This window comes from Rousettus aegyptiacus, unplaced genomic scaffold, assembly GCF_014176215.1.
Source record: "Rousettus aegyptiacus isolate mRouAeg1 unplaced genomic scaffold, mRouAeg1.p scaffold_m13_p_17, whole genome shotgun sequence".
NCBI classification, from domain to species: domain Eukaryota; kingdom Metazoa; phylum Chordata; class Mammalia; order Chiroptera; family Pteropodidae; genus Rousettus; species Rousettus aegyptiacus.
The window spans coordinates 40754554-40768465 of record NW_023416292.1 but is presented as its reverse complement, the minus strand read 5'-3'; the positions used below and the strand labels follow the sequence as shown (position 1 = coordinate 40768465).

Sequence of the window (13912 nt, the reverse complement as noted above, 5' to 3'; positions counted from 1 at the left end):
GCCTGATTATATAAACCTTTTAAAAACTCCTTTTAAATTTTATTTTAAGTGCAATCAAAAGAGTTTTGTGTGATTTTATTAGGTGTATACATGTCAAAATTAGCACACAGCATCTGTTAAATTTCTTACATTCACAAGAAAGTTCTGTTCTTGAGCATTTCAAAAGATGAAAGATACCTTTGAAGATAATTATGTTAGAAGTAAACATTATAATTTAATTTATTACACTGTCCTTAGTAAAATATAGTATAAGAAAACAATATATAAAATTACTTTCCCCAAAAATATTATCTTTTTTATAATGAGTGTTCAAATCATTCTTTTATAAAAACAAAATTGATGTAAAAGAGTAATAGATATCTTTTAAAAAAAAAAAGTCAGAGAAACAAACATCGAAAAGGAAGAAAAATATGATTCCTGGTTTGAAAACAAATGAAGGTTTTGAAATGTGCTTTTACAGAACTATAAAAGATATTAATACATGGATAGAAAAATGATATAACTGGAAAAATTGGCAGTTTCATGAAGGCTAATGTCTGAAAGGACTAAGATGCATAATATTAGTGCAGGAAATTATTTTCACTCATATATTATTATGTGTATATATGTGCATGTATATTTGGAAGTCATCATGATGTATATGAATAGTACAAATATAGAAATAAATAAGATTAGGCTCCTACCTTAAGGAGATTTTTATTTGGGAAATATAGCATAGACTATAAACAATTTATAACAGATAACTATAATGAAGAACAGTGTATAATAATTTTGTAAAAATAAGTGCTGAGGAATTAAGAGTGAGGAAATTACTCTCAAAAAAAATTGCCAGGTAAAGCATAATGAAAAAGGTGACAGCAACAACAATGACAATACTAACATTTATAAACCAGTCTTCATTCCGGGTATTGTTGACTATTACGTGCAGCACTTTATTTATTCCCTTCAACTGCCTGTAATGGTGGGTACTAGCAATGCACCTATGACATAGGTAAGAAAACTGTGAGATTTAAGAAAAACATTTCCTAGGTCACGCTGGTGGTACTGATTGGAAGAGCTGATATTAGAACCTCCTAGTTGCCTTGAAAATCATATGACCCCCTTGGTTTTAGTACAATATTAGAACTTAATTGTGACCTCATTACAAAAAGACCTCTTGGAAAGAGAAGACATAATGCTGTCTTGTCAATTTGTTTATTTTTAACCAAACAACTAGAAATCATGGATGGTCGGTAACATCTTTATCCAAAATCTGCTCTGTTTTGTGAATATTGTATCTATTTATTTAAACTAATGAACAGATACAATATTTATATTGTATAAAGCCTTAAACTAAGCCATTTTTTTCAGTGTTACATAAATCTGCACTTTCAGATTCTAAAAGTCCTAGCATCAGACAGTGTATTCATAGTGTTCTCTCTTTAGCCAAAAGCAGGTCTCTCACCAAGCTTATGATCCCTGATGCCCAAGCCCACATCTTGTTTGCTGTATTATAATTAGCACCAACATAGTACCTGGCACGTTTTATGTCTAATGAATAAAAAATTGAATATATAACACGAAATCTGGAAAGTAAATTGTGTCTAGTTTAGGTTTCCAGATAAACTGGAGAACATCCAGTGAAATTAGAAGTTCAGAAAAACAACAAATAATTTTTAGTATAAGTATATTCCAAATATTGCATGGGATACACTTACATTAAAAAGTGTTCATTGTTTATCTGAAATTCTAATACCACTGGGTTTTCATCCATAAATGATGAAAATTCATTTATGGATGAAAATCCAGTAAATCTGGTAACTCTTAAGTCTAGTTACTGTTATAAATTAAGATTTACTCATTTCTACACAATTATTTATTGCTTTGTTAAATGATTAATGATGTATTGCATATCTACCATGTGCCAGGAAAAATTTTATGTCCTGGGGTTTCTGTGATAAATAAAACTGGCAGACTCTCACTTGATGGAGTATACATTTCAGTGGGACATGGAGGCAGGTGAAAAATAAATAAGTGAAGTATTAATTGATAAGATAATTTTAACTAATAATAAATGCCATGAAGAAAATCAAGCAAGATGATAAGGGTAGAGGGAAGCATGGATTGAGAGCTACTTTAGATACAGAGTACAGAAAGTTATCATTAAATGATAACAAGAAGCCAGTCATATAAAAAGGCAAGAGAAGAGCGCAAAAGAAAGAACAATGAGTACAAAGGACCCTAGTAGATATGAATTTGGCTATTATAGAAAAAAGAGTAAAGATTGTGGGACTACATCCGACTAAAAAGTTTCTGCACAACAAAGGAAGCCATCAACAAAATGAAAAGGCAACCTACAAAATAGGAGAAAATACTTGCAAATCGTATATTGATATGGGGTTAATATCTAAAAGATAAAATGAACTCATATAACTCAATAACAAACAAACAATTCAATTCAATTAACAAATGAACAGAGGATTTAAATAGACATTTCTCCAAAGAAGATAAAGAGATGGCCAACAGGTACACAAAATGGTGCTTTGACATCACTAATCATTAAGGAAATGCAAGTCAAAACTACAGTGAGATACCACATCTGTCAGAAACGGCTATTATCAAAAAGACGAGAAATAACAAGTGTTGGTGAGGATGTGGTGAAAAGGGAACCAGTGTCCACTGTTGGTGGAAATGTAAATCAGTGTAGCCGCTATGGAAAACAATATGGATGTCCCTCAAATAATTAAAATTAGACGTAGCATATAATCCAGCAATCCCACTTCTGGGTATTTACCCGATCGAATGGAAACAAAACATCAACTGGGAAAGATACATGCCCTCCATTTTTATTGAAGCATTACTTACAATAGCCAAGATATGGAAGCAACTTGAGTGTCCACTGACAGATAAATGAATAAAGAAAATGTGGCATATACAAACAATGGGATATTATTCAATTAAAAAAAGAAGGACATCTTGATATTTGCAACAGTTTGGGTGAAACTTAAGGGCATTATGCTAAGTGAAATAAATCAGAAGACAGAGAAAGACATACTCTATGATATCACTTGCATGTGAAATATGAAACAACAAATTGAAGTCATAGATACAGTTTGCTGGTTGTCACTAGAGGGGGTGGAGGTGGGCAAAATGGGCGAAGGGGGTCAAAAGTTGCAAACTTCCAGTTATAAGTAAGTCTTGGGGACTGTAAGGTACAGCGTGGAAACTATAGTTAATAATACTGTATTATATATTCAAAAGTTGCTGAGAGAGTAAATCTTAAAATCTTAAAAGTTCTTGTCACAAGAAAAAAAGATTTGTAATTATGTGTGGTGATGGATGTTTACTAAACTTATTGTGATAACCGTTTTGCAATATGTACAAATATCATTATGTTGTACACCTGAAAGTAAATATAACATTATATGTCAATTATATCTCAATTTTTTTAAAATAAAGAGTGAAGACAGTTAGATTGTAGAGGGCAAGGGGCTAGAGAGTGGTATAAATATGGAACGAGAAGATGTAAGAAACTGAAGCAATAGCCAGATCAGGCAAAACTCGCATTCCGTGGTGTGATATCTGGATGTAGAATGGGTACCACCGGAAAGGTTAAGATAGAAGTGATATGCTCTACAATGTTTTCCAAAGACCCTTTGGGATGCTGGGTGGAAAATGGTTGCCTGGGGGTGGGGAGTATCGAAAGTAGAACATCAGTTAGAAGGTAATCTGAGAGCAAAAGTGAGTGACGACATGGGTTCATGGCAGGCTGGTGACAGGTGTATGAATTGGAGATATATTTTGAAGGCAGAAGTGGTACTCCTTATGAATGATTTTAACTCTGAAATTAGAGAGGGTGGTGAGAGAAGGGGAAAAATATACTTGCTTCCTATTTGGGAGATGTATTGATTCTATGTAGGACCTGTATATAAGAATAAATTGATCTTCTAATGTCTTTCATTCTCAGTTGCCTATATTGGCATCATCGGTGGTGAGCCTGTACTTCCTTGAACTCACAGATGTCTTCAAACCTGTGCACTCTGGATTCAGCTGCTATGACCGGAGTCTTAGCATGCCATACATTGAACCGACGCAGGAAGCAATTCCATTTCTTATGTTGCTTAGCTTGGCTTTTGCTGGACCTGCAATTACGGTAAGGACTGCCCCCGAGTTGTTTGAGTAGTAAATGTGTTAAAAGCAAACAAAAAGTGAACTCTAAATCTTGGACCAGAAAGATCATGTCTTTGAGATGTTTTGACCACATTATATGAGAATTCTTAATAGTTTAAAATTATTGACATTAAAAGTTAAAGATTATATGATTGTAAAAATGATGGGCTTCTAATGTTTACTTTCATAAATCATTCTGAGAAAAGGTTTGTAATAACTGCGTAATTCTTGAATGGCTAACATAACATTTCTGATACAATTCCTCATTAATGTATTTTTCATGTGTTTATGTGGTAGCTGAAGTGTGGAAAACTGCAAGGGGAAAACAAATAATTATCTAGCCAAAGGTTTTCTTCTCTAAAGTGCATGTTGATAACACTCAATGTTTTTACTAGATCAGCATTTTTATTGATTATAAGCACTGATCATTGACAACTGTAAAGAGGGCATAATTTACATTCCTGGCGCGCACGGACACACACACACACACACACACACACACACACACACACACACACAAATACTTTAGATCCAGAACAGGCATTTGTATTTTAAAACATGTAACATAAAAAAGTACCCTCATCTACTGGAATTGAATTAAAAACATAATTGTTTTTCGTTTACTAAAATACACATTGTAAATTACACACTTTTTGATAAATTCATTAATAAATAAGACCGGCCAAGTCTCTCCACTGTCTCTTCTGCACCCAGAATCCTACCTAAAGGACAAGAAGCATGTTTCAAGGTTAATAGTATTTATTTCTAAAAGTAAGAACTCTTATTTTACTTTTATCATGCTCATGAACATCAGAGGAAGTGGTTATTAAATTAAAAGCTGTATTAGAATGGCGTTTTTACAAGACTCCTGAATGAATTGGCCTATTCTGGTTCAGTACAACAGCAGCTGTAGAACAACTACACAGTTTATAATTTTATATAGCTGTGGATTTGTTTTTATTTTCCCTATATTAAATAATCATAACATGCTGTTTGCACTATAAATCATATAAAATATTCTCAAAAGATAAAATTAGAACTTAATTTTCCATAGAACTTTATCGTACTCAAAAGGTCTCAAATGCTTTGTAAACTGAGTTACTTGAACTCCAATAACTCCAGAGTGATCAAGACTATTAATTAATGATGTACCTGGAAATAGCTGAGCCTCAGACTAATAAAACATGGTTAAAGTGCAATATTGCTTAGAATAACAGCATTTTTCTGTTATTTCTTGAAAGACTTGTGAAAAAATCCATTTCATCCAGTCCTTTTACAAGAGCAAAAAGAATATATGCTTTAAATCTTTTATACCAGAAAGGATTTCTCCTAGTTGGGGTATAATGGACAAATTTATTTTGACTGATTTATTTGAAATAAAATAAAATACTGTACAAATGTTCATGAGTCTGCTGAAAAAAACTGTTGATATTTTAACATTTAAATAATTTGCTTTTTATATATCCAAAATATAAAAAATTTTTCTTCCCTACCATACTTTATCAAGCAGCTAGGAAAGCCAGTCTAATCGCGGCATTCCCCGCCAGTAACATTTATCTCACATTGATCCCTTTGCTGACACTGTTAAATGTCCTGGGGACAATGACCTTGGCCTCATCACTGTGTTTCTGCTTCTCTGACTCCCTCATTTCCCATAATAAATTCTTAATATGCAATTTAAGAATGCTTTCTAGGGGTTTCTGGATCAAAGCCTTCTTTCTTGAGCCCTGAGAAATGACAAAACAAATCCGCCATGACTCCCTTCTACCGACTTGACCTGGGAGCAGCCCAGTGCAGACTCTTCCAGAAAGATCCCTTGCATTTCTGAGGCTCCACGGGGCCACCACAGCTGATGCATGTCTCTTAACAGAATGAGAGGCACACTCAGGAAATATTTACCCCACAGGGCCCCTCATTTTCCCCATGCCACTTAAGCTCCAGCATAATCCAGGATGTCAGTGATTCTTTTCTTCCGCACTGGTTTCATAGGTTTTGGGTAAACGACTTAATAATAAAACAAAACCTGACTTTGCTGACTCAAATACTGTTTTTGACACCCTTCTCTCCAATCATATATCAAACATATGGATTTCTTTAGAATTTTGTTTTTCCCTTTAAGGCCTTTTCCCAAAACATACATTTTCTCAACATTGGTCCTATATTGTTCGTAGTCCTGTTCTAGAACCACAATTCTGTCTACATTCTTACTACATATGTTACTACTCTAACTCCTTTCCTTTCTCTTCTTAAAAGTGAAAATAACAGACTCTAATCCTTGACTTTCAAGGACACCATTTTCTTTTTATCTTTATGGTGGAATCTACCCGTTCCCAAATGAAATGGGAGAGGAGGTAGAGGGAGAAAGATGAATCCCTCATTCAGAAATGGCTTTTAGAGCCATTTTAGAGCCTCCTTGTGTGAGGAGAGCCACTTTCTAAAATTTTCACCCATTCACATGCAGAGAAGACAAAGCTAACTAAAGACTTCACATCAGCAATATTCTTTAAAAGGAACTTTATATGAGCAAAATGAAGATCAACTGATTTTTTTATACAGGTATTTATGTGTAAATAATTTAGTATTCACTTCTCAGTTTTTCCCTATGCTTTGAGGGATGTTTTAAAACTAACTTGTCTTCGTAATGTACAATAAACTAAAAATTCCTTTTATGTTTATAAAATGTATATTCTTATTTCTCTGAAATTGCCCTTAAGTTGGAAAATTTCATCCTTAATTTTTAATTTTCACTTACGTTAGAGTGATAATAAAGCAAGCTTTTTGTTCAGTCTTTTGGAGGTTATTTCTCAGGGAAAACAACACAGAATACCTTCGTGTGTTATTTATCAAATCTTCATGCAATCAACGTGAATGAAAAAAACACATGCATTTTTTCCCCTGAAAGTAAAATTTCATTACATAGTATTAAAGAATAAATATATCTAACTTTATAGGAGAATTCGATCAGAATTTGATTATAGTTCCCAGAAGGTAACATTAGCTTTTGGAGACTATACAATCAAAATGTAGAATACTTAAATGCGTTAGAAAAGACATTTGTTGCGAATATACACACTAAAGAGACTATGATAAATATAACACTTTTTTGCTCGTTTTGTTTTGATGTTTTCACAAAAAGACTTTTTGGATTGTGAGTTCTCCAGAGGGTGTCTATTCCCAGGGCAGCACCCATACAATACTAAGCAATAGATTTCCTCTCTCCATATCCCTGAAATAGAATTGCTTCAGAATATCTTCCAAAAACCTGTCCATGATATTTGATATGCAAAAAAACTAACTGTATTATTTCTTTTCAGGCTTGCGTACAGCATAGACAGAACATACTTGTCATAAATTGTTTCTCTTTACAAATGACAGCGGTAACAAATAAGTTGATTGTCAGAGACTGGTCCCTAAAACCATATTGCAGCATGACAGCTGCCATTCTGAACCAGGAAACAAGCAGGCACATGTGGAAATACATCAGGAAGCCTCTTCTCTTCCCCTGAGGAGAATTCTGTCTTTAAACCGAATTACATGGTTTTGAAAATTCATGCAATGACATATAGATCAAGGTTAAACGAACAGAAGTGCAAGGAGAAAATTGATAGGCTCCTTAGAGAGAGGGACAGTTGAGTGATGTCAAAATACTGACCAAAAAAACCCTCTGTCTATAATCAAGCCAAATGGTGTGAAAACACTCGGTTAACATAAGAATTTTGAGCATATTAAATAACTAATATTAAAACTCCTGAAATCTCAAGGTCATTTGAGATAATGTCTATTGTGTTGTAAGATAAGACACATTTTCTTAATGGCTCTGTTCAAATAAATTCTAATATAATTTAGCATTCATGGACAAGATATGCATCATTACACATAGAATTAAAAAGAAAGAAACAGTTATTCACAGAATTGTTATTGAGGAAGTGAAATGAAATCAGACTCTTTTAGTCATACAACAGTGCATTTTAGGAATGAGTAGTTAATTTTCCTGAAATGATAAATTTGAGATAACTATTACATTATTCTATGTGTGTGGCATATCATGTCACATCTCTCTATGCAGCATATGGAACTTACTGTGTTTCCCTGCTAACTTAAAGTGATAATGTAGGATGATATTTTTTCAAGAAGGATAATTAACTCTATGTTCAATGATTTAAAATAATTCCTTTTGATTATTTCTATACAATTGATCTTAAAAGAGTCTATCCAGTGTACCATGTGATTTTCACACATGTACGGTTATTGATAGTTTCATTAAGAGAATTATTTTTCTACAAATTAAGATTCTTTATAATGATACACATACCATATTATGTACAGAATTAAATGTAGCAGATTGAACATTTTAAGCAGGAGGCCATAGGCTTACTGTCATTAGATTTTCAAAAAACCTACAGTGTAAAATACTTCATAAGATAAATGTTAAGCTAGTTCTGAGAACCAGGACATTTCCCCTGGATAATCTGTTTCAGCCCCTAATCATGGTTATAATCTTTAAAGTGAAATAATCATTTATGTCTAAGTGACTGTCAACATAACCCTATTTTGCTCAGCTTCACGAGTTTATATAAATCAATTCTAATTTTATAATAACCTCTTAGGCGCAGTAATCCCAAATATTTGAAATGTTTTACATAAATAAAACCTATAATTTCTAATCTTATTTCTCTTATACAGAATGAGTAACAGCCCAAACTCAGGGTACTTAGTCAAAGAGAATCCCACAGTGAAGATAATGAATGCAAATCTCACAGTGCCAAGCACTGTGCGAGATAGTGAAGATTAAAGGTAAAAAGAAATGGGTCTTCTCTCAGAGGGTCACAGTCTAGTGAGAGATAATCAAATGAATAACCAAAGTGCACTTCAATGAAGCCATGCTAAAGGGAAGGACAAGGTACAAAGAGGACACAATTCCATTTAGGGTACAGTAAGGGATTTCAAGGAAAACTTCCTGAAAGAAATGATATCCTAATATATTGACTTTCTTCACTGATGTCCTATGTCCTAGAATCCTACAGCAAGTGCACAGTGCCTTATTTTAATGAAGTCTTTCATGACCCAGCAATCCCTCTTCTCGGTATCTACCCTCCAAAATTGGAAACATTTATCTATAAAGATATATGTACCCCAATGTTCATCGAAGCATTGTTCACGATGGCCAAGATGTGAAACCAACCAAAGTCCTTCAATAGATGATTGGATAAAGAGGATGTGTTACATATATTCAATGGCATATTACTCAGCCATAAGAAGAGATGAAATACTGCCATTTTTGACAATATGGATGGATCTTGAGAAATCATGTTAAGAAAAATTAATCAGACAGAAAAAAGTTGAAAACCATACAATTTCACTCATATGTGAGAAATAAAACCAAAAGCACAAATGAGCAAGACAAAGAAACTCAAACACAGACAGCAGCATAGTGGTTACCAGAGGGAAAGGGGTCGGGGGAGATACGAAAGAATAAAGAGCGGAGGAGATTTGTCTTTGAGTGGCGACCTCACAATGCAGTATACAGATGATGTATTTTGAATGTGCACATGAAACCTATGTAATTTTATTAATCAATGTCACTCTGATAAATTTAATTAAAAATATATGTAGTCCTTCTGACACTATAGAATGGTTCTCTGTTCCTTGTGAACACATCTTCTAAATAGCTTATGACCTTGGGAACTCTACCCAGTATGAACGGATAACTTCAGAAATTACTTTAGCCATGTCACTGATGCCATTTCCATTGTCCTGCAGGGTTTTCACCGGGACTTTACTGCTCACCTGCATTCTCTCGTAATCTGCATTCTCCCGGGACATAGTTACCAGCCACATGGAGTTATTTCATTTTAAATCTAGATTGATTTAAATTTTAAATAATTAAATACAATGAAATGAAATTTAAAAAATTAAGCTCCTCAGTTGCAGCAGCTAAATTTCAAATGCTCAATAGCCACCTGTGGGTAATGGCTACCATACTGGGTGGTCCATCATCACGGAAACTTTAATTGAAAAGCTCTGCTTTAGATTGCAACTTTCTACCCTCATACAGGCTTTCCATAGGTTTATCCTTCTGCTCAATCTTAAATTGGTTTATTGAAATAATCTGCTAATAAAATGCTCCTGATCTTAGCTCTGGTACTTATTTTATTCTCCCCTCGGGCATCTGTTCCCATAGTTTTAAGGATAAAGTGCTAAGATTCCAAGAATTAGAGCAGAGTCAGTCACCATGTGATTAATCAATTAGAAGTCACTGGGTGTTGCTGGGCAAAGGGCCAAAGTCTAGGTGCTGTCACCACATTAAAACGCCAGGATACTGTCACATCCTTAACCCATGCACAGGAGTACGAAAGATCCAACCAGTGCTCCTTACAGTGACCTGATCGCTGACTTCTCACTGTTCCCTCAAATGCTCAGGAGAAGTTGATCACATCTCTAAAGCTGTTAAGAAAAATGCACCTTTACTTTGTCAAATTGATGGTGTGTTAAGAGAGAACTTATAATTCATTCAAACCCATTGAATCTATCTGAACTCCCTCTTGTCTTTGCAGATTATGGTAGGGGAAGGAATTCTCTACTGTTGTCTGTCCAAAAGAAGAAATGGGGTTGGACTGGAGCCCAACATTAACGCTGGGGGCTGCAACTTCAACTCTTTCCTGAGAAGAGCCGTCAGATTCGTTGGTGGGTTTGAGAACCACAAAGAAAGGACACTTTTTTTTTCCCCAAACAAAAACGTTATATTTAATTACAGATATTAAGTCTTTAAAGCTGTAATTTAGATCTGTAATTTCAGGTACATGATGAGCTTCACATTATATAAAAAACTGTTAATACACCCAACTTTGGGCTCTGTATCTGAAATGTGTTATTTACCATGATAGTCTTGTTTTGAGAACTAACATGCTGTGCGTTTCAGTGTATTTTTGTCTTAGCTCTAGTAGAAGCACATATTTATTTTAAAATTATTTATTTGATCTGTGCTCATTTTCTAAAGTGGAGAATTAATATCATCAGGCCAGTCAGTATGAATGGAAAACTCTTCAGAAAGTACTTTAACCACGTCAACAATTCCATTTTAATCATTCTGGGATATTTCGTCCAGAAGTTAATGCACATGGAAATGTCTCCAGAAAGTATTGCATCATGGCTATTTTTCCTTGGTTATATAATATAACTTTATCTCATTTTTATGAGATATATAGAAACCAGCATCTAAATCAAACCAATATCTAAAACTTCATCTCTTCATCTTTTCATCTTAAGGTTGTTTGAATCGGAGGCCTTTTTTGCTTTTGAGTTAGGAAGTCAAGCCACAGTACATCATACCAACATGAATGTTTTACATCTATTCCCAATAAGTCAGTAAAAAGTTATTTTACCTGCAACTCTCATCACAAAGGAATGGGTAGCTTTATTCACTATCCAGTAGATAATTAAATATAACTATCTCTCCTTCTAGAGGAAAAACCTGGTCTAAATCATGCCTAGACTCTGCTCCACTAAGCAAGGCACAGCCAGATGGTAAGACAAGAATAGACCTCTTAGCAGGGCCATGAACTGAGAAAAGGAAATAAAACTTTGGGACATATAGCTAATCTCAGAGAATATTTCCTCTAATGTAACAAATGTTCTGGAAAATGGGCATGTAACCACTCCGAAAAGACTTATAACTGTGAAGATGGTGCATCTTACCCTAGAGAACAGTGTCCCAGAATCGGCAATGCCCATCTTCATGGGTCTGGAGATTCTCACTCTCCAAAGGTAAAAATGGATGGGTTTCTCCACTTACCCATATTTCTCTCCAAGACCTTGCATGCTGCTTGGAACTGGCATGTAGAAATAAAAGTCCTGTATCATGAATCTCAGGTGAGTGGATGGAAAAGGAATTGAGTGAGTGGCTATTAGGTGGTAATCAGCAGAAAATGGAAATGCAAAACAAGGTAACGTGCAGGCTGGTGATTTTGCTCTGGAGGAGTTCACTGACAGACAACTCAGGTGCCTCTCACCATCATGAATCAGAATCCATAATGTCAAGTCAGAAAGAACTGAGGGTGTCAAGACAATGTCGAGGGAGCAGGCAAGTGTTCAGATCCTGTGTGTGTGAGCAGAGCTAGACTCCTAAGGATAAGGCCAGGCAAGGGACTTGAAGCAGGAACAGAGCTTGAGTGCATAAGGGTAGATCCAAGTTTGTGAGTTTATGCTTTAGGACTGGCCCCAGGAGACAAAAGACAGAATTTGGACCACAGTATGTAAGAATAACATCAAACCCAGGATATGATCATTGTTTCCAGGACAGGGTCCACCTGCCTTCTTCTCTGTTTAAATTAGCATTCCTGGTATAACTACAGCTTGTAGGGAGTCAGAACAGATTCTGCAGAGTTTGGCGACTGTGGCTGAAGTTAGGGACTACTGGGGAGAGAGAGCCCTGGCAGATCGAACATGCTAAGAAATTTTAAATTATTTTAAATTTTGTTTTATTCCCATATTTAATCTTTTTTGAATCATACAGTTGGTCACCTTAACATGCTCCCAGTGTTTGACAAGTGACCTATGATTAAAAATATTAAGAATTGGCCTTATTTAACCAAACTGGCAAAATTACTTTGAATTACTACTTTAGAGATGACATTTTTTCGGTGTTAAGCATCTGTTCAGAAGTTTAGGAATTTGTATACTATCATCTTGAAATAAACTCAGAGAAAATGATCACAACAGATTTGAAAGTTGTCATGTTATGCGTAATAAACAAAGTTAATGATGACCCAAACATCAGAATTAAGCAGTAACTCGGTAACTGTTTCTTTCTTTCTGCTTATAGGTGTTCATGTATTTGGACTATGCTCTACAGCTCTCATTACAGATATCATCCAGCTGTCCACGGGATATCAGGCACCGTACTTTTTGACTGTGTGCAAGCCAAACTATACCTCTCTGAATGTGTCTTGCAAAGAAAATTCCTACATTGTAGAAGATATTTGCTCAGGATCTGACCTTACAGTTATCAACAGTGGCAGGTTAGAAACTGAAAATTAAGAACATTCCATATCAGCATTTTTGTTGTTCATTAACAGCTTGTGGTATTACCTTGGGCAGACATCTTTTGCTCATAATGATTTTGGTTTTTATGTTTCTTTCCAATTCAGTTATCTCTTTAGTGATTATACCACAAAAACCCATTAGTGGCTCATTCAGAAACTTTATCTCTTTCATATTTCAGCCTCACATTCTTGCCCCTAATATTTATATTATAAAACTCCACTGATGTTCTATGATCTACCCTACGCTCAATATGGTTTTAGGTTATCACAACTGGTTTATTTTCAGATATTTATAATTATTCAGGGCTTACCATCGATATATGTTCTGTATTGACTTAAGTGGAAGACTAAATGTTTATGATATTCATATCTCCATGTCCATTTTATTTTTAAAAAATCATGTGAATTTTCCTTTTGGTAGAGTTTTAAAACTCTAAAGGGGATAATATCTGAGGTTGCTATGTCTTCTTTGAGTAAACCCAGAAGACCCGTATAGCTTCTAACCTTGCATTTCGAAAAATAGGGAACAGAAAGCTCAAGAAACTACCCATGCATTAATTTTTTTAATCAATAAAGTAAAAAATAAACTCATATGGCAAGAGATAATATTTTAGAAGTTCAAAAGAAATAAAATGCAGAAGGATTAGGGACAAAAATGATTGTTATAAGAATTGCATTCACTGAGTTCCCAAAGATCAATTTAAGAGTCAAAAGTAAGTTAA

The 13912-nt window shown here is 34.6% G+C and overlaps 1 protein-coding gene across 1 annotated transcript in view; it reads left to right on the top strand.

Moving 5' to 3' along the window:
- PLPPR4 (phospholipid phosphatase related 4) overlaps positions 1 to 13912 on the top strand; it is a 39998-nt gene that overhangs the window by 17379 nt on the left and 8707 nt on the right. The window contains exons 2-4 of the mRNA XM_016127562.2: positions 3947 to 4132; positions 10704 to 10833; positions 12971 to 13166. Coding sequence (XP_015983048.1) covers positions 3947 to 4132; positions 10704 to 10833; positions 12971 to 13166 — 512 coding nt within the window. The remainder of the gene's footprint in view (positions 1 to 3946; positions 4133 to 10703; positions 10834 to 12970; positions 13167 to 13912) is intronic.